Source organism: Euleptes europaea, chromosome 1 (genome assembly GCF_029931775.1).
Source record: "Euleptes europaea isolate rEulEur1 chromosome 1, rEulEur1.hap1, whole genome shotgun sequence".
In the NCBI taxonomy this organism is placed as follows: Eukaryota; Metazoa; Chordata; class Lepidosauria; order Squamata; family Sphaerodactylidae; genus Euleptes; species Euleptes europaea.
In genome coordinates, this window is record NC_079312.1 from 96836471 (window position 1) to 96856289 (window position 19819).

The 19819-nt window shown below is 44.4% G+C and overlaps 1 protein-coding gene across 1 annotated transcript in view; it reads right to left on the reverse strand.

The window, feature by feature from the left end:
- Positions 1-19819, reverse strand: part of AFF4 (ALF transcription elongation factor 4) — a 47200-nt gene that overhangs the window by 8406 nt on the left and 18975 nt on the right. Inside the window, exons 8-16 of the mRNA XM_056863846.1 lie at positions 17993-18047; positions 17562-17599; positions 16306-16468; positions 14546-15460; positions 11671-11759; positions 9553-9787; positions 6947-7044; positions 5766-5829; positions 5501-5637 (exon numbers count right to left, since the gene is read on the reverse strand). Coding sequence (XP_056719824.1) covers positions 5501-5637; positions 5766-5829; positions 6947-7044; positions 9553-9787; positions 11671-11759; positions 14546-15460; positions 16306-16468; positions 17562-17599; positions 17993-18047 — 1794 coding nt within the window. The remainder of the gene's footprint in view (positions 1-5500; positions 5638-5765; positions 5830-6946; positions 7045-9552; positions 9788-11670; positions 11760-14545; positions 15461-16305; positions 16469-17561; positions 17600-17992; positions 18048-19819) is intronic.

Sequence of the window (19819 nt, forward strand, 5' to 3'; positions counted from 1 at the left end):
TGGAACATTCCTATAACATGAGAAATAGACAGGACTTGTGACTGGAGCGGTCTGAAACTGACTGTCTTCTGAAGGTATGGTTGATAGCACGTCGTCTTGACTTTTCGCCCGGGTGGGCAAGATGCCCTCCGCCTCAGAAGAGAAGGAGCCCTCACGGTAAGTAGTCAAGGCTCCGTTCTCCTCTGAGGCTCGGGCATCTTGTAGCTGTGGGATCTATAAGAGCTCCCATCAGGGTGGGTCACGCATACTCCTCCACAACATGCTGTAAAACCCTGCGGCCGAAGGCCGCTTGTGCAGATGACCATGTGTTGATCTTGTAATGCTTGACAAACGTAGACACGTTTGACCACGTAGCTGCACGGCAAATTTCGTCAACAGGAGACTGCCTGTCAAACGCCGCCGTTGTAGAGGCGCTGCGAAGCGAATGAGCCGTAATTCCCTGTGGAAGAGGAGCACCCGCAGCTTTATATGCCTCCGCTATCGTTGACTTTAAGGCATAACTAATGGATGCCGCGGACATTCTGAGACCCCTGTTAGGACTGGAGATGTTAATAAACAAGTAGTCCGTCTTTCTCAGTTCTGCTGTTCTGTCAATGAAGATGCGCAAGGCTCTACGCAGGTCGAGAGAATGCCAAGATCGTTCCTTTGGACAAGATGGTTTAGGACAGAACGATGGTAAAGAAATGTCCTGACCACGATGAAAAGGAGAGTTAACCTTAGGGATGAAGGTAGGGTCTGGTCTCAATACCACCTTATCCCTATGAAAAATGCACAGACCCTGACGAATGGATAGGGCTCGTAGTTCCGACACTCGTCGAGCCGACGTGATGGCCACGAGGAATAGAACTTTCATCCTCAGGAACCTTAGAGGTACTGTCCGAAGAGGTTCGAAGGGTTCCTTCGTTAGGGCCTTGAGGACGATGTTAAGGTTCCAGGTAGGGAACCGGTGAACCGTAGGAGGTCGAGTCTGGGATACTCCCTTTAGGAAGGAGACAATATGCCGATGTTTGGATAACGAAAGTCCATCCACCGTTGGTATAACTGTAGCTATGGCTGCGATCTGTCTGCGTTGAGTAGAAACTGCCAGGTTTAATCTCACCCCCTCCTGTAAAAACCCCAGGATGCTGTTGATTCCTGGTTGAAGAGGGTCAAATTTCCTTCTACGTGCCCATCTGACAAACGCCTTCCATGATGCGGAATATATGTGCCGGGTCGCAGGTCTGCGTGCCTCAAGTATGGTGTTCACAACCTCTGTAGAGTAACCCAGATTGACAAGGTTCATCCTTTCAAGTGCCAGACGGTCAAACAGAACCAGTGGGGGTCTGGATGGATTAAAGGTCCCTGGCGTAGAGCTCCCCACTGCATTGGAATTCTCCATGGATCTTGAACTGCCAGTTTTCGCAGAGTGACAAACCACGGACGGCGAGGCCAAAACGGTGCCACGAGAAGTACGTTGGCTTTTTCCGTCTGAATCTTGTGAAGGACCTTCGGAATGATTGGCAGAGGTGGGAAGGCGTACAGAAGAGTCTTTGGCCAAGGATTGAGAAGAGCGTCGATTCTCTCTGCGTCTGGGTGGAAGTATCTCGAGTAGAATCTTGGAAGTTTGGAATTGTCTGACGAGGCGAACAAATCTACCTCTGGAAGACCAAATCTTTGCGTGATGAGACGAAAGGAGTCCTGGTCTAAGGACCACTCTCCTTCGTTTACTTGTTGCCTGCTTAACCAATCGGCTTCCACGTTGAGGGTGCCCTTTATGTGTTCTGCCCGGATTGACAGGAGCTTGAACTGGGCCCACTGGAACAGTCTGACTGCTTCCTGATGCAACGCCGTTGACCTTTTGCCCCCCTGTTTGTTCAGGTGGGCCTTGGTAGTTGTATTGTCTGTCCTGACCAGGACGTGATGATTGCAAATGTCCGCTGAGAAGGATAGAAGAGCCAGTCTCACAGCTCGTAACTCTAGTACATTGATGTGTTGGGTCGACTCCTGAGCAGACCATCGACCCTGGGCAATTTTTCCGTTGAGGGTGGCTCCCCACCCCTCCAAACTGGCGTCCGTAAACAGCTGAAGAGGATCCTCGTGTAGGTAGTGTGTGGGCTTGGTTAGATTCTCTCTGGACGCCCACCAACGCAAGCTGTTGCGGACCCTGACTGGTAAGGGAATTAATCTGTCCCGCTTCATCCCAATGTCCCCTTGATATGGACGGAGATGCCACTGTAATTGTCTGGAGTGGAACCTGGCCCAGGGTACCACTGTTATGCATGAAATCATGTGCCCTAAAAGCTTCGCTAGGGACATTAACCTGGCTGATTTGGAGCGGACGGCCAAGGAAGCCCGACTGACAATCTTTTCCACTCTCTCTCTTGACAGGGATACAGTGTTTTTCCTAGAGTCTATACGGACTCCCAGGTGGACCAGAGATTGTGAGGGGCTGAGGGAACTTTTCTCGAAGTTCACTAAATACCCGTGGTCTTGAAGGACCTGAACCACTCTGAAGGTATGCACCCGGGATTGTTCCCTGGATTGTGCACAGATCAGGATGTCGTCCAGGTACGGATGTACCTGGATAGACTCCTGTCTGAGGGTGGCCATAACAGTCACCAGGGTTTTTGTGAATACCTGGGGGGCAGAGGCTAACCCAAAGGGGAGTGCCCTGAACTGATAATGATCCTTGTCGTGGGTGAAGCGAAGGAACCTTCTGTGGGATGGGTGGATGAGGACATGGAGGTAGGCCTCCGTCAAATCCACCGCTGTCATAAAGGTCTGAGGCTGGAGGGACTCTATGATGGATTTTAAGGTTTCCATCCGGAAACGTTTGCGCCTCATCTTTCTGTTCACGTATTTTAAATTGAGGATAGCCCTCCAGTCCCCATTTTTCTTCGGAACCGTGAAGAATATGGAGTAGACCCCCATCCCTTTCTCCGGGTTGGGGACCTTCTCCACGGCTCCTATGAGCAACAGATGTTGAATTGCTCTGGCGGTTCTGGCCCTCTTTTCTTTCTTTAGAGGAAAAGGGGAAGAAAGGAAACGATCCCGAGGCAGGGAAGAAAACTCCAGGAGATATCCCTGAGAAATTATCTGAGATACCCACGAATCCGGTTTGGATTTGGCCCAAATGTGACTGAAAGCCTGAAGTCTCCCCCCCACTCCCAGCAGTGAGGCGTCATTGTGAATTGTTGTTTTTGGGAAACTTGTCCCCTTTGTCAGACCTAGTCTGGCCTTGTCTCTGGAACTTCCCCCCTTTCCGAAAGGACCTGCTCTGGTTCCAAGAGCTGTTCTGGTCCCAGGAGCCCTTTCTATAATCTGCCCGGTATCTGGGAGAAACCTTGGATGAACGAAAGGACGGGTAGGAAGAGGATCTATTCTCCTTTCGAAGTTGTCTCGGGAGCACGTGCTTCTTATCCCTAGTTTCAATCAAAATCCCATCCATTTTTTCCCCGAAAAGTCATCCCCCTTTGATGGGGTATGACATGAGGATGGTTTTGGATCTGAAATCGGCCGGCCAAGCCCTGAGCCATAGAGCCCTTCTAATGGACATGGTGGAAGCCATGGCCCTGGCCGTGAAGGACATTGTGTCCAGGGATGCATCTGCCATGAGAGTAATGGCGCTAAGCACTCTTTCCAGGCCTCCGACTACCCTACGGTTCTCGGCTGGAACCAGTTGTAGAAGCTTTTTGACCCACAAATAAGAAGCCCTCGCAAAAATGGAGGTAGTGGCGCTAGCCTGGATGGCTAGGGCCGAAGCCTCGTGAGCCTTCCTTGCCAGCTGGTCAGTCTTCCTGTCCAACTGGTCACGGATGGAACCTACCCCATCCTCAGGGATCAACCCAGGGGTCTGAAGGTCAGCCACGGGAGCATCTACTACATTAACTTTTAACATCTGCATGGCATGGGGAGCCAGGCTATAGTGTTTTTTGACATAGGCCGGAACCTGCTTGTTGGATGAGGGGTTATCCCACTCATCCGTGAGGGCCCTAATGAAGAACTCTGGGAAAGGAACCAGATTGGACTGAGTTCTCCTTCTGGGAAAGCACTCCTTTACTCCCTCTTTGAATTTAGATTTGGGTTCCTCTGAGGACTGTTGTTCCTCATTAAGATCCAGGGCAATCATAGCCTTTGCTAGTAATCCTTGGAAGTCCTCCCCCGAGAACAGCCTGGGTTGTTGGTCATCAGGGCGAGGGGTCTCGTCCTCGGAGTCGAACTCCCCTTCCTCACGTTCTTCTCCTGCTGACTCCTGGTCAGAGGAAGGAGTATCCTGATGGCTAGGGGAGTCAGAGCCAGATTGAGAAATCTGCTGTGACTGTGACTTTCTGGCGGCCTTAGTGGGCCATGAAGCGGATGTCTCTCCTCTGGATGTCCCCCCCGAGGTGGATGGACTGCCCTCCTCCCCCACGGAGCGGGAATGGGAAGCCACAGTGGAAGGGGATCCTGAAACCCCGCCAGAAAACTGGGGCAGGCGCATTTGAAAAGCCTGAAAGGCTTGCCACTGCCTCTGCAATGCTATATTAACCATGTCGTTGGCCTGATCTGCGGTTAAAAACCTCCCTGTTGCCGCCTCTGAGGTGGGAAAGGGATTAAAAAATGGTTGATGGGCCGATGCCTGTTGCATAGGCATAAAGTGGCCCCCTATAGGCCCTAAGGAAAAGGCGGGAAGAGGTACTGCAGGCTGCCTTTCTGCTTGTTCCGAACGGGGGGGGGGGGGACGTTACCACCTCCCGACGGGAGACCTTGCATTGCCACGGGATCCAGAGTCGCGGGCGAGGTCGCTACTGAGGAGGGCTGGTTCCGCGAGTAGGCAGTCGGGTCCTTCCCGCTGGCTCTCGCTGCGCCGGAAAACTTCCCGTTGCCGCGTCTCCTGCGTTTAAGGCCGGCAAGGGTCGGGGCTGTTTTTCGCGCCTTCTTATGCCTGGGCTGTGTGGCGACTTCCCGGGTCTCCAGCAGCTCTCCGCTCTCCTCTGTTGCCAGCGCGGGTCCGCTCCCGCCGTCCTTGGACTGCGCGCTGTTGCCCGGGGCGAACTGGACCAGCCCCAGTGAGTAATCTTTCTCCGAGAGAAGGTCGTCTTCTCTATTCAAAATGGCGTCCGCCATTTCCCCCCCCCCCCTCTTCTTCCCGACACAAGACTGAGGACGACACCAGGAAGGTCGGGAAAAAGACACCGGGTAGGTAGGATAGGGTGGGGAGGTAAATGCTAAGAAATAGAGGAAAGGATTGAGGGAAAAATACACGAAAAGCCTCTAAAACCTAAGCCTAATCCCAGAGCTGTGAAGATCACTGCTCTCTCCACTAGGCAGGACAAAAGACTGAGGAACAGAGGGTTAGTGTCCCGATAGGGGGCAGCAGGAAATCATTTTAGTCCTGCCTCTCCAGATAGGGAATGGACAATAACCCACGGCTACAAGATGCCCTCCGCCTCAGAGGAGAAAATTTAACCTCACACAAACAAAAAACATCTTTAAAAAGACAGCTTGAACTCTTTGAACCTGTTCTGACTTTATCACTTACTTGATCAACTCCACTGTTTCAGAATACATAGGGAATGGGGACTTTGATTCCTGAGCATTCTTCTCCAATGCATTCCCACATTCAATGAATGACACTACAGCATCAAGGTAGTACACCGCTTTCTCAAACCTGTCAGACTGAATAATACCAATCTTTGAATATCAAGAATAAAAGGGAAGATTAATAACAAGGTCAGAAAAATGGCCTAACAAGAATTATACTAATGTATGACAACAAGACTACAGTTTAATATTTTTCCCCTTACCAATGCATCAGCACTGTGCTTTAACTTCTTTGCTTCTTGCAAGTAATGGTCTGCTGAGTAAGTCCTGAAACCCAAAATGAAATCAATGAGATTGATAAAATCAGCTGAGTTTTCTTACACAAACAGAGCAGTTCCCACCATACGCAGAGGGTGATGAAGAAACAAACTTGTATGAGGACAAATGAAGGCCAGGTGAGATAATGCTTCTTAACTTTTTGTTCAACAGAATAGAGAAAGCTCTTGCAAAAGCCCCTGGCTGTCCTGGTACCAAGAGATCTGGTACTTCCATTCAAACAAACCCTCTTGCATCCCCTCCTGTCCTGGAGAAGGTCAATGCACCCAGCTGAGCGATACCCCATACAATGCAGGAACTTTGAGGGTGGCTGCTGCTTTGGCTCAGTTCATTCAAAGAACAGCGGAGAATGGGGACGAGAATTGCTCTCTTGTGACAGTACTGGGGCCCTAACACTACATCCACACACACACTTGTATGTATCAGGAATGTGGGATGAGGCTCCAAATGCAGTCTCTTTGCTAACTGCAATTTCACCTGAATGTACTTGGACTTTGTTTTTTGGGGAATTTTTTTTTTAAGTACCACTGAGGGCTAGGCAAGAGCAAAGAGAATTAATCACGTTACTCTCAAAAATGAAGAGTATGCAAAGTTGACTTTAAAACTGCGACACCAGCCTACCATGCGTTAGCAATTCAAGGCAACTGTCTCTCCTCTAATAGGTGGAAAGTGGAATATTTTAAAAAGGCCATCTTGGGCCTGGAGAAGACCAGGGGCGAAAATGCATGGTTGCTTTAGCCTCCTTTATTTCCTGTTTCAGCCAGGATTCAACTAGGATCGAACGCATGTATTTCGCCAAACGTGGGTTCGATCCTGGCTGAATCCTGGCTGAAACAGGGAATGAAGGAGGCTAAAGCGACCATGCGTTTTCGCCCTAGCAGACTTGCAGGAAGACCACCACAAAACAAGCAACCTAAAAAAAATTGGATCAGGGACAATCTTCAAGTAGTTTTTTTCCCCTGGCAACTATGTAACTCCCTCTGGCAGAAGAGTGCTCAGGTACCCATTGTCATAGAACAGTAAAAAAGACTCCACAAAGACATAAATATTAATCATATGTTCTTTCTAACACACAGGTGAACAGCCTAGCTTTTATTTTTGTCCTCACCTGTCATCAAACACTAGTTTTGCCCTCCGGGATTTTGAGCTATCTGCAGCCGTAGCAGAGGCAGAAGAGCCGTTTGAAGAATTATTTAAAACCTTTTCCTTGAAAGAAAAAGACATAACACTGTTAGTTAACACACTGATTTTGGTCAGACAAATGCTCATTGCCCATGCTTCGCTTAAATGCAATCCAGATGTGTGCCACCACTCATGCTTACCACACAGAGAGCTTGACAGACACAGCCGTAGCTACACTGAACCCAGCAAATTCAAAATATAAAGCGAGTAAGCAGTTTCGTTACAAAGCAGTTAATAATGGTTTGCCCACAGTAAAAAAAAAAAAAATCAACATTTTTAATTTATGTGACATACTACGCAGCTTTATCACGTCACCAGCCTTTGCTGCCGCAGAACCATGCAAGCAAGATCAAGTTGCAGCCAGATGACTGAGCTGAGAATGAATATTGCCACTGGGCGATAATGCAGTACACCAACTTGGGATATTTTACACTGTAATCGTTTCTTCCAAAGAAAGCTACAAGTCCCGGGGATGGTTGAAGCTATAAAATCTAAGAATTGCATACGGAGACGCTCATATGGCCACCTTCTATGCTGTTCTCCCTAGTCACCACTGCTCCTTCCTCCTCTTTTCAACCCTCCCACAGCTGCTGTTTTCTCTGCTTGAAAGACAGGGTTAAAAAACAAAACAAACTGCTTCATAGTAATACCCAGGTGCCATGTGCAAACGGCTCCCCTGGGATCAAATATCAAAGCGAACAACACTTCTTTTCTCCACACTGTGCTTATGTTCCCTGTTCCCATTTTAGGGCAATATATGATTGTTATTTAACATACGGGGCTTTCCCTGCAACACTGGAGTACATCTAAAGGTATTCCGTGCAAAAGAAATTTAAGCATTTGTAAAACAAGTAAGCCATATTCCATTGCACCTTTCACTAGCGGGTAAGATTTCAGCCCTGAAATTCATCCACTCGTGCTAACATTTTAATGCAGGAGGGGCACAAAATACTTCCCAAGGGTCATAAGTGGCCCACCAACTTTTATAGTACAGCACACAACCCCTCCCCCCAACCAACTGGGTCACTCAGCAGATTTCATGCCTCTGACCGGCTTTTTTGCTGGGGAGGGTGTGATATAAATTTAATAAAATAAAATAAACTCTTAGCAGGCAGCCTGCTCATTTGTGTCAGGCCAGCTAGGTGCCAATGAAGCAGCATCATAAGAGACAGGCAATTAAACCCCCTCTCTCTTCCCTACCTGGCCCGGAGACTAATTTAGGCTGTGTGAGCCTGCCATTCATCTACAGCACTGGTTCCCAACCAGGGGTCCACGGACCCCCAGGGGTCCGCGAGAACTAAATTAAGGTCCGCGAAACAAAGTTATAAACCCATAATAAATTAATATTTTCAATTAAAAGTTCTCTATTATAAAAATATATATTCAAATATTATTCTAAGTTTAATGTTTAACTAACAGTTATGATTAAAGTTTATTTTCAAATTCTCCGAATTTTTATTTTGAACCTTGGGGTCCCTGCACTGAACAAAGAAGTCCTAGTGGTCCCTGGTCAAAAAAAGGTTGGGAACCACTGATCTACAGAATCAGATAGTGATCGTCATTTTGTCTGTTTGAGCTACCCAAATTCATAGCACCCCAAAACCTGAAAATCATGGGACCAGGCCTGATGAGGTCATGGGCAGAGCCCAGTAATATATTTTCACAGTACAGCACATTTAATTCCAAACATGGTCAATTCTGGCTCATGACACTGAATTTTGTACCCCTGTTTTAATAGAATATGAAAAGCCTATGCTAGTTCAAAGAATTCTGTATCTATATCATCCTTTAATGGCATATGGATTACAGTTACAATCATTAAATATAGTTGTATCCAAATAAAATAATAGTTTATGTAAATAAAATAAAACAATCATGACAACAATCAGATGGGTTTACACTTGATTGTTCAAAGAATTATTAAGACACAGCAGAACTATGAGGGGGTACTAATTACCCTAATTAAAAGGTGGCCCAGACATGACTCAGGACAAGCTTAGAAAGAAGGGTACCAAAGACATCCATACAAGCCAACTTCTGTTGCCTGTAGAAGCTCTCTGAAGCACCCAACTCCCTCGGGACCAACCAGCCAACTCCTTTTGGGGAAAAAATCTAAGAAAAATCTTGAGAAGACATGATTCCAGTCCTTGCTTAAATATCCAGCTACTTGTTTACTTCTTAAGATTTTTCACTGTCCTATTTTCCTATAATGCTTCACAGCTTTGCCTCAACCACAAGTGCTTTAAATTACAAATTCAGCAACCACTTTCACTTTTAAGAAAACACTGCCATGCTTATTAGAAGAACCCTTTTGCCACTCAGAGTAACAGTTGTCCCTTAGAAAGCTACCAGTGCCCAACACCTCAACTCTACCTACTGAAAGCCATGTTTATAGTCATAAGTATATATATGCTCATAAATATATTAGGAGCAGATATACTCCCCTGACTCAGGTAAGTCAAGGGAGAGATCAGATAAGAAATCAGATTTCTCCCAAAGCTCAGGAAAAAACGGACACAAAAAAGTTCTTACCTTTGTTTCCTTAGAATTACTAGAAGACTTCCCTTCAGTCTTCTTTTGTTTCGATGAGCTGCTTTTACTGCTGCTGCCTTCTTTATTGTTGTTACTGCTCGATTTCAAGGAAGAAGACTGACTGCTGGTTCTCTTCCGAGAGCCGTGCTCTTGCTTGGAATCTTTTTGGATGGCTGGGGTGGTGCAAGGAGAAGGGAGAGGATCCTTGTCTTTAGCAGCACTTTGCTTTGACAACCTGCAAAAAAAGGCAAGGAGGTTTTTTTTTTTCATTCTCCTGCTTCATCGATCACAAAGCAGATAACTTGTTTTGCTACGCTGTTAACATTTCCGTATGAAAAAGCAGACAATGGTTTTCAACTCAAACAGCATTTGCAAAAATAACCAATAAGGCACACAGACAGAACAAAAGGGAAATGCTCTAAAAGAACATTATGGCCTGGTAATGCAAAGGGGTCAAAATGCATATTCCATCAACTTGCAGCTGGTAAATATTTTGCTCACTGACACTTCTTTCAGACTCCTTTGGATTATTTATTGGCAACAGAACATTTCCCCTGATGGCAGAGAGAGCCTATTCATGGCTCAGAGGCAAGATTCAGCTTAGCCCCAGGCATCCCTCTCAGGTTTCAATCAAGGTACAGTAAAAAGTATGGCTTCAGTTTCTCTTTCAAGTATATATACTCCATACATGGTTACATCTCTCTTCTTAATTTTGTATGTACCAAGCATAGTAATGAGGAAACACACACACACACACACAAACACAAGGTGCTAAGCCTGACTGCATACGCACCGAAACTGTGAAACATTCCTAGGTAATGCCACCTTTATTATGAGGCCTCTGGCCCTTCACAAACAAGAGCAGGTGTGTAAGAATGTTTGTGTTTTTTAAATAATGAAATAAGCGAGGAAAACAAACTATTTTGTTATCCCAATGACAACAGCAAAGAACCAAAAAATAATGGCCATGATTCAGATGTGTACCTTGTGACAAGACTTTGTCCCCCCCCCTACTTAGGGGATGCATACAGCCTCCTAAGATTTTTGGGTCTAGGTTCATTTTGAACTATAAACCTTCCCCTCAGTTTGCAGGTGGTCTACAGGTATCGAGTGTATAGGCTTTGGGTTCGCTGCTGTGAGGTAAATTTTGTGGCGCACAAGGAGATTATTGAGATCACTGAGGCTGGATTCATATATAAACAATTAATAGGGTTTATTTATTTTCAGGTTGGTTTTAAAGGAACAAACCAACATCACAGGTCTCCAGTTAGACAAAGGTTGAAAACGCACGGTCGCTTTAGCCTCCCATTATTCCCTGTTTCAGCCAGGATCAAATACGTGCATTTCGCAGAACGTGCGTTCGATCCTGGCTAAAACAGGGAATAAAGGAGGCTAAAGCGACCGTGCGTTGTCACCCAAAGTAGAAACCTGGCTGAGGCACGAAAATTTAAACTGGGTATGACTTCAGAGAGTAGTTAGACTTTCTGCAATGCTTTCAGGCACAAACAGGCTTTTATTGACTAGCCACTAGGTTAGATTCTCTCACACACACAGGATTCCACCCACACCAGCCGGCCCTTTCCCCAGAGAGAGTCAAGACTACATTGAACAAGGTCTGCTCCTCACCAGAGACAGGCCTAACAATCGAGCACTCTCTTCTCTGCCAGAGATAGAGCTCAACCGCTCTGCCACGCTACCAGGCAGAGCTACCCTCAGCTCTGCCTGCTCTTTTTCCTGAGCCAGACCTGAGCTATCCCTGCTCTCTCCCTGAGGCAGAACTTTTCTCCTGTGTTCCCTCCCACATCTCATCCCCCTTCTGAAAGGCGATTGGATGCTGGAGCAGCACTCCTATCTGAGTGGCTGATTTTCATCTGAGTGGCTGATTTTCCCTTCAGGGGCAGGATAGACTCCTGTCCATCATGACCCCGTTCTCAATTTTTGGAGAACTGCTCTTACAATTCCACTGGCTTCCCAAGCTGCCACTCAAACTGCCTAGGCTCAAAAATAAAAACTAGTGGGGAGGGGTGTACATTTTCCTGAATTCCTTTTACACAGGTAACACACCAACCAAAATGTGGTACTTTAAAAGTGTCATATCAATACTTTATCAGCACTCACTCTCTATTACTGGACGCCTTGTGAACGGATGAAGGTTTCTCATCCAGTTTTGTTTTCTTGCTTTCAACGGCTCGGTTTTCTTCTGCATTCTTAAATAAAACAAGCACAAGTTAAATAATTGCAGTGATGTTTTATAGACTACTACAATGAGTTAGCAAGCCATTTACAGCATTAAAATCAGTCAGCTAGTAATAGAAAACCTCCGCAGAAATGATGTAACGTCGTTATTGTCAGTCAAATTTATTGACACTAATAGAAAGCAGCAAAATGTAGATGTCTTACTTGAGCAGTACAAAGAGGATTGAAATGTGACTTAAATAGTTCATGAATGCAAATGTGCGACAGCTCAGTTTACTCCCACTATAGGCTGTCAAAACAATAACAGGCCTGCCACTGCTGACACAAAAGCCTTCATTAGATACTAATGGAATGCAAAAGGAAATTTATTCCTAAAAAAATAGAACAATCCTATGCAGAGTAATTCCAGTCCACACCAACCAAAATAAATGGATCTGTACTGGAATCATTCTGCATAGTATTACACTGCAAAACATTTTTAAAATACACCAATAATTCAGCTTTTGTAAAAAAAATCTCTTCTTAGCATATGTGTTAAACCTTTCAATCATAAAAACAGGGGAAAGTACAAAATTATTCTTCTACATTCACTAACGTGGTACAAAAATACTATACCAGCCAATCAGAAAACAAGACTGCCAGTATAGTTAAAATTTACAAGATACATTTATACTACAAAGAGCATTTGCCTTTATTTTGCAGCGTAATTGTGGAACAGGGCTTTTTAGGTCTGTGATTAGTCATGTAGTGACTAACATGTCAGCTGTAAGCCTAGAAATCTCAGTTTAGCAAGGAAGAGTTTTAGGCCATCTGGTAAGCTCAGCCTCACATCCCTGGTCTGCTTTATGGGGATAATAACATGGCTAAGGGGTTGTTGTTAGGGCTGAGCTAACATACATGGAGCACTCTAAACACCCTCAAGGGCTATATAAAAGGTACGTCTTTATTTAGGACACTTTTATGCCACTTCTCCAAGAACCTGCCTGAGGCAGCTTACAAATTAAAAATAATAAATACAAAGTGTTAAAAGTTATTAATTAAAACCCAGCAATAAAAACCCAGCCCAGCATAAAAACATAGACCATAAAACAGACCACTGATGGCTTAAAATAACTGTTTCCAGACTAAAATAGTGTTAAAAGCTCAACCCCTTAAATAAAAGCCTGGGTGAATGGAACCATTTTGGCCTGGTACCTAAAAAAGAAACCAACACAGGCACCAGGTGAGTCTCAAGGGGCACCACATTTGCATGGTGCTACTACTGAAAAAGCCCTGTCTCTGGTTGCCACTCACCTCACATCTGAAGGCAGGGCACAAAGAACAGGGCTTATGAGGCAGATCTTAATTGGCAAGCTGGACAATATGGGAAGAGATGGTCCTAATATTTTCTGTACTGATGATCATAGCTACCAAGAAGATTCTGGAGATGTTGGTGAAACAACTGATGAAGCTCAGATTTGTAAATCTGCCACCATGATCACTACCATAATAAAGATTTTTGTTTCTTAACAGTGTCCTTTCCGGGGGGGATTAATAAATATATCTCAGTTCGACATGAGGATTCCTATACAGGAGTACTGAATTCGCGTTAAAACTGGGCAATACTATATTAATAGAGCTAAAATTGCGTCCTACTTTTGAAATTAAAGGCACAGAATCAAGTGTATTTGGAAAGAATACTAGAAGAGAAAGCATCTCCCAGCATCTTTGGCTTTTCAAGCAATAGCTAGCTGGCTTAGCTGTAACCAACTACCAAGAGGAAAAATTGAAATATATGCAGTTAACAGCTACACAGGAAGCTGTGTAGTGCCAACGCCATCATTATCATAATAAAGCTTTTGTTTCTTGACAATGTTTTTTCAAAGGGGGGGGGGGAATCACGAAATGTGTCTCAGTTCAACATAAAGATTCATATACAGATGACCAAGTTAATTTGTATATTTTAGGCTTAACCCCTAAATATATCCTAAGCAACCATAGCATGCCTGGGATTGTCTGAAAGTAGCAGCTTAACTAAAGCCACCATTGAATCGTGGATTTACAAAGTCAGATCTTGGGCCTACAAAACATTAACAAAATTGGCATCCTCAAAGAAAATTTAAGCAGGGAAATGTGGCTGACAGTGCAATCACATCAATGGGCTTAAACTGGAGTAATTCTGCACAGGATTGCATCGCTAGGCTCCTTCACAATGACATGTGTAACAACTTTAAACAAAAGACAAACATTTTAGTCCCTGTAATCAGGATCTGTTGATGTGATAAAGTTGCAGAAGTCTACAATGCAAACAGGCTAATGAGATCATGGAACCCCATCTCCCTGCCAACACAGATGTTCTAAAAATTAAATCCTCTCAGCACACGTAGAAATCACCCAAGGGATTTTGCTTGTCATCTTTTAAGATTTTCTAAGTCCATTACACTCCATTAACACAATTACCAATTAATAGATGTCATGTCCATCAAATTAGAGATATATATTCAAGCAGACACCGCCACCAGTTTTGGTTGGACTGACTAAACTATCAGCGGCAAAATTTATCATTAGAAACATACCTTTGCTTGCCTTGGTAGTACAATGGTAATATCAACTAATTCAACAATCGTGTCACAACGCACTCCTTTCTCTTAAATCGATTTCCCTCATAATCATGGAACTGCAGGTATGCCTTGCTAAAATTAAGACTCTCAAATCAACTCCTGACCTGCAACAGAGCTGATCAGTCTTCTGTTGTACAGACAGGCTACCACATGTAAGATCGTTGCCATTAAGAGAACTGAAGACAGATTTAACATACCTTATGTTTCCTCTTGCCCTTGGTGGAAGTTTTGTCAGAAGATGTTTTCTGAGGCTCTCTTGGATGCTTCTCAGACACATTTTTCCTCTCAACTTTTGATGGGTCTGCATCTTTGTAAGGCTTCCCTGGTATTCTGGTTAAGAGGGTCAAGTCAATCTTCACAATAAGGGGATACCTTTCATCAGGATCACTGAGTGGGGAAAGGAGTTCCTTCTCTTCCATAGGAGAGAACATTCTTTGCCGTAAAAAGTTGTCATCCTCCTCCATGGAGGGCTTAACAGGAGTCCTATTGCTCTCAGAGTATTTGGGGGTTTGTGATGAAGGAGGCAGGCTCTCATTCTCATCAGAATCAGAAGATGAGGTACTAGTTTCTATGAATTCCTTGGATTTCTGGGAGGATTTACCTGCAACCTTGCATTTCTTTTTCTCTGTTGTAGGCCGAGGGGAAGATTTGGGTTCTTTCTTTATGTTGGGCTTTCTGGAGCCTTTAGTGGCTGCCTTGTGTCTGTTAGAAGGTATATTTGTTGCCATGTCCAAAGGGGTTTCACTTTCTATTTTCAGCCCCCCTCTAGGGGGCTCTTCCACAGACGGTTTGTCTGCCTTTTTGGGTTGTTTTTTCCCAACAGTCCTCCTTTGATTGCTTTCACTCTGAGCAGGTGATTTCTGTCTACCACGATTGCTCTCTGAGCCTTTTTGGGTAGCTTTGGAATCTCTCCCAGGAGTAGAAGAAATGGAATCTTTAGACCCGCTCTGATCTGCATATCCACTCCCTGAACTCTGATCTCTGCCCTCTTTTTTGTAGCTTTGTGTTGAAGGGATGTTACTGTCCACAGAAGAAGCTGGTGATACTTTATGTGGATTCACTTTGTTCAGCCAGTTGTCAAGCTGCCACCTATTTGCTGGAGGTGGCTCAGGCTAAAAGAAAGAAGGGGAACATTTGAAAAACAAGATATCCTGTGTGGTTAATGAACTGCATCAAAACTACAAATCACAATTTTTGTTATTATAAAGGTAAAGGTAAAGGTCCCCTGTGCAAGCACCGGGTCATTCCTGACCCATGGGGTGACGTCACATCCTGACGTTTCCAAGGCAGACTTTGTTTGCGGGGTGGTTTGCCAGTGCCTTCCCCAGTCATCTTCCCTTTACCCCCAGCAAGCTGGGTACTCATTTCACCGACCTAGGAAGGTTGGAAGGCTGAGTCAACCTTGAGCCGGCTACCTGAAACCAACTTCCGTTGGGATCGAACTCAGGTCGTGAGCAGAGCTTTTGACTGCAGTACTGCAGCTTAACACTCTGCGCCACGGGGCTCCTTCTGATTCTTGTAATAACTCTGTGCTGTGTTTTCCTGGGCAGGAAGCCACAGAAAAGGCCATTTGCTACTTGTTTGCAGATCTGGGAGCAACTGCTTCCCCCTCTCAGGCAAACAGATTGGTAGCAAATTACCAGGCAGTTTTAGGATTGGATCTTAGGCAACATGAGCAGGAGCTACAACAAATCTTTGTAGAGGTTAGGCAACACGAGCAGGAGTACAACAAATCTTTCGGCATTCCTCTTTCCAACAGCGCCCCTCCCCTCAATAACACCTGAAAAGTAGCTCCTGTGTGTCAAGAGTCCTTTGGAAATAGTATGGGATGCAAGATGGAAGACTGAATTCACTGAAAACGCCCACCCTTGAGTTATTGCTATATTTTTAATGTCTGAAAATTACTAATATCAAAAGGGTATCTCGTTGGTCATTTGAAAGCAAACGAAAATCCTACCTCTGGAGTTGCACTCTGTGATGGTTCATTGGCCTCGCTGTCACTGGAACTACTTTCACTTTCAGAGTCCGAACCAGAACTGCTCTCAGATCCGCTGTGACTGCTTGAGTCATCCCTGGAATTATCTGCCCCTTCGCTTGTATGCTGAGATGGCTCAGAATTACTGGAGGATGATAAAAGAACACAATGTTATGTTATCTTTTTTTTTCTTCCAAAAATCACTGGAACTGTGACTAGTAATGAATATAAAGATCAATAAGAAAAATGGTTGTGATTTTCCCAACCAGCTGAAGACGCATGACAATTCAATTACTGGTGAAATCCTGATTATCTCTTCTTTTAAACAAAGCACTAAAATCCTAGAGGTGAAATCATGAATAGTTCAATACCACTGTATTTTTACACAGCCAGTTTGCTGCATTAACTAGGATGCAGAGAACATTAAGATAATCAAATGCTAATTTGCTGGTTGCCCCCCGGCCCAAAGTGTGTCCGGCTGGCCTCAAACAGGGACAGGGCTTTCTCTGCCCTGGCCCGTCTGGTGGAATAGTCTCTCTAATGAGACCAGGGCCCTGCGGGACCTTATGGGTTTCTGCAGGGCCCGCAAGACAGAGCTATTCCGCCAGGCCCATGGTTGAGGCCAGCTACAGGTCCTTTTCCATCACATGCTGGCCTCTCTACCCTACCCTACCCCCCTTTCTCGAAATTATATTCTTATGGGGGCTAGAATATGGCAGGTCCTACTGGGGCGGATATATCACAAATTAAGTGCGCCATCTGATATATGATATAGTTCTTTAATGACTTATGGGGCAGGTTTCTCATCATGGTTTTATTGATTTTACTGTGTTTTGTTGTACTAATTTTACCTGTGTGAGCCGCCCTGAGCCTGGCTTTTTTGCTGGGAAGGGTGGGACGATAGATAGATAGATAGATAGATAGATAGATAGATAGATAGATAGATAGATAGATAGATAGATAGATAGATAGATAGATAGATAGATAGATAGATAGATAGATAGATAGATAGATGCTTGAGTTCCACCAATGAGAGAGACCTAAGCTCAAATCCCTGACTTACTCGGTACCTTGGGCCAGCTGCTCTCTCTTAGAGTATGCTACCTCATAGGGGTGTTGTAAGGATAAACTTAGAAGAGGGAACCTTAGACACACTGTCCTCAGCTCAAGCTATGATCATGACATAGATTATATAGATACAGACAGACAATAGTGCTATATCAACTACGGATGCCTACCTCCCAGGTGTACCTCTTGGCACCGTCTTATCAGAATCCTGTAATTAAAGCATCATATTGTCCATAAAAACAGAAGAAAAAACTACAGAATTAGCATCTCATCTATCTTGCTCTAGCATCTATAAAATGCTGCTCAAGGGTAAAAGAATAGATGCAATGATTATTACCCACATAAAGTGTAGTTCATAAGAATGTACTTTATGGAAGTGAAAATACAGCTCTTAATTTGGTAATCTTTAAAACCAGGTATAGACAGACATCAACAGGCGATCAATTCGGAGCCCAGGGAGGAAAGCATCACTTCAAATCTCCCTTGTCAAGCCTTGTTGGTCAATTTACAAGACTTTACAAACAATATGTCTTTGTTGCCTCCATTCTAAAATAACCCTGCCTGTTTTTATTATGATCTCAAAAATACTTCTAGCACATACCTGCTCACCATCACTGTCTTCACTACTGGTGACTGTTAGGTCATTTATCAGCACACTAGGAAAGAGGAAAGGGGGGAAAGGTTTTCAAAAAGTATTTTCTGCTATTTGCTACTATAATGTTCTAAGAAATCAACTTGGTGCATGACAATGCCATTAATTTTCCTCTAATTTTCATACCATGTTTATGAGAGCACACAAAAAGTTCTGAAGTGTTTACATCATTACAAGAGAAACCCAGGACATAAACAGGGCAACCCTAAAGCAGTTACACCTGGCTATGCCCACTGACTTCAACGGTTTTAAAAGAGTGTAACTCATTTTAAGACTCTACTGCAAAACAATCAGCAATATCTCAGATTAATCTGATCTACAGCAGAGTTGTATTATGTAACGCCATGAGCCAGTGACACACTGGTTCAAGAAACCACAACAAAGATTTCATCAGTGTAGCATCTCTGGATTGCGCAATTGCACTAGGAAGTTTCCCCATGCAACTTGGAAGCAGATAAAATAGCAACATGGTGTGGACTGGAAAGAGGGGTGGGAGCATTAAGCAGAATCTAATCCATATTGCCAAGGCTAGAGCTCCCACTTGCACCAAGGTCACACTGCTCCAAGAGATGAACATTAACCTGGAAGCATGAACACTAAAGTGCAAAGGCACTCTCCCAAAGGTAGAATTGGCAAAGACAAAACTAATAAGGCCAGGTCTGCATCAAGACTGGTTGCTTGAAACAGAATACAAATGACTTAAGATCGCAGAAAAGGAAGGGGGCAGAAGAGTATCAGTGAATGGTAAAAACACCGAATAAATGGCAAAGCAACAAGTGCTGGTCCATCAGACCCCCAAGGTGACAGCCAGATGGCTGCGGAACTCATAGGAACTGCTTCTCTATTAAACAGTCTGGCTTCCTCCTTCAGAAAATGACAAGCTTATCATTTATTGTTATATAAACAAGCTAGGGAGAATCCTCCCTTAGATACTTCTGGGTTTGCAGCATGCTACAGCTTGCCATTGCATCCACACTAGGAAAATGTGGTTTATGCTTGTCTCACAAACCAAGACTCCAAGCTGGGAATTTACTACCAATACACATAACAGTTTTGGGTGTCCAGTCAATGCACGTAGAGAAGGAGTGGGTATAAGTATGCCGGCCTCACCCCTATGTGATCGCAGGCTTGTGGCACCTATTTGCAGCATGCACTCCCTTGCTGTGATCAGAAACGTTTGAAAAGCCATCACAAGGAGAGAGAATACACTTGTACACTTTCTCCATGCATGGGTGCCCCGCTCCCATGCTGGTAATTTTATTTATTAAAATATTTATATCTGCCATCCCTCTCGGTTCAAGGAAGCGTAAAAATTATAATAAAAATTATAACAATTTAAAACCAGCAAAACCAAATTTAAAACCACGTGACCACACTCCCCTTGGAGGCGAGAGTGACCGCCTCTCCCATGAGTTGTGCCCACTCTATGAGTTGACTGAATGTGCAGAGAGGTTGTGTGTAGAGGGCTACCGTAGTTTGGAATCCTGGTTTATAAGGCAAAAACAATTCATGACCTGCCAACTACAGTTTGCTATGAACCAGGAAATACCTAACTATATAGTCCCATGTGAAGGAGGCAGAGATGCATGAGCCATGTATCCCCAAGGCTTTTTTTTTGGTAGCATCTCTGAACTGAGCTACAGTATTGCAAATTAACGACAGAGAACTATTAGGTTCACCATTTGTCTAAGAAGCTATATTGAAATAGGTTAAATAGAACTGAAAGGACAGTGATACCCAAATTCCTTTCCTGCTTTACTATACTGCTACCCATTA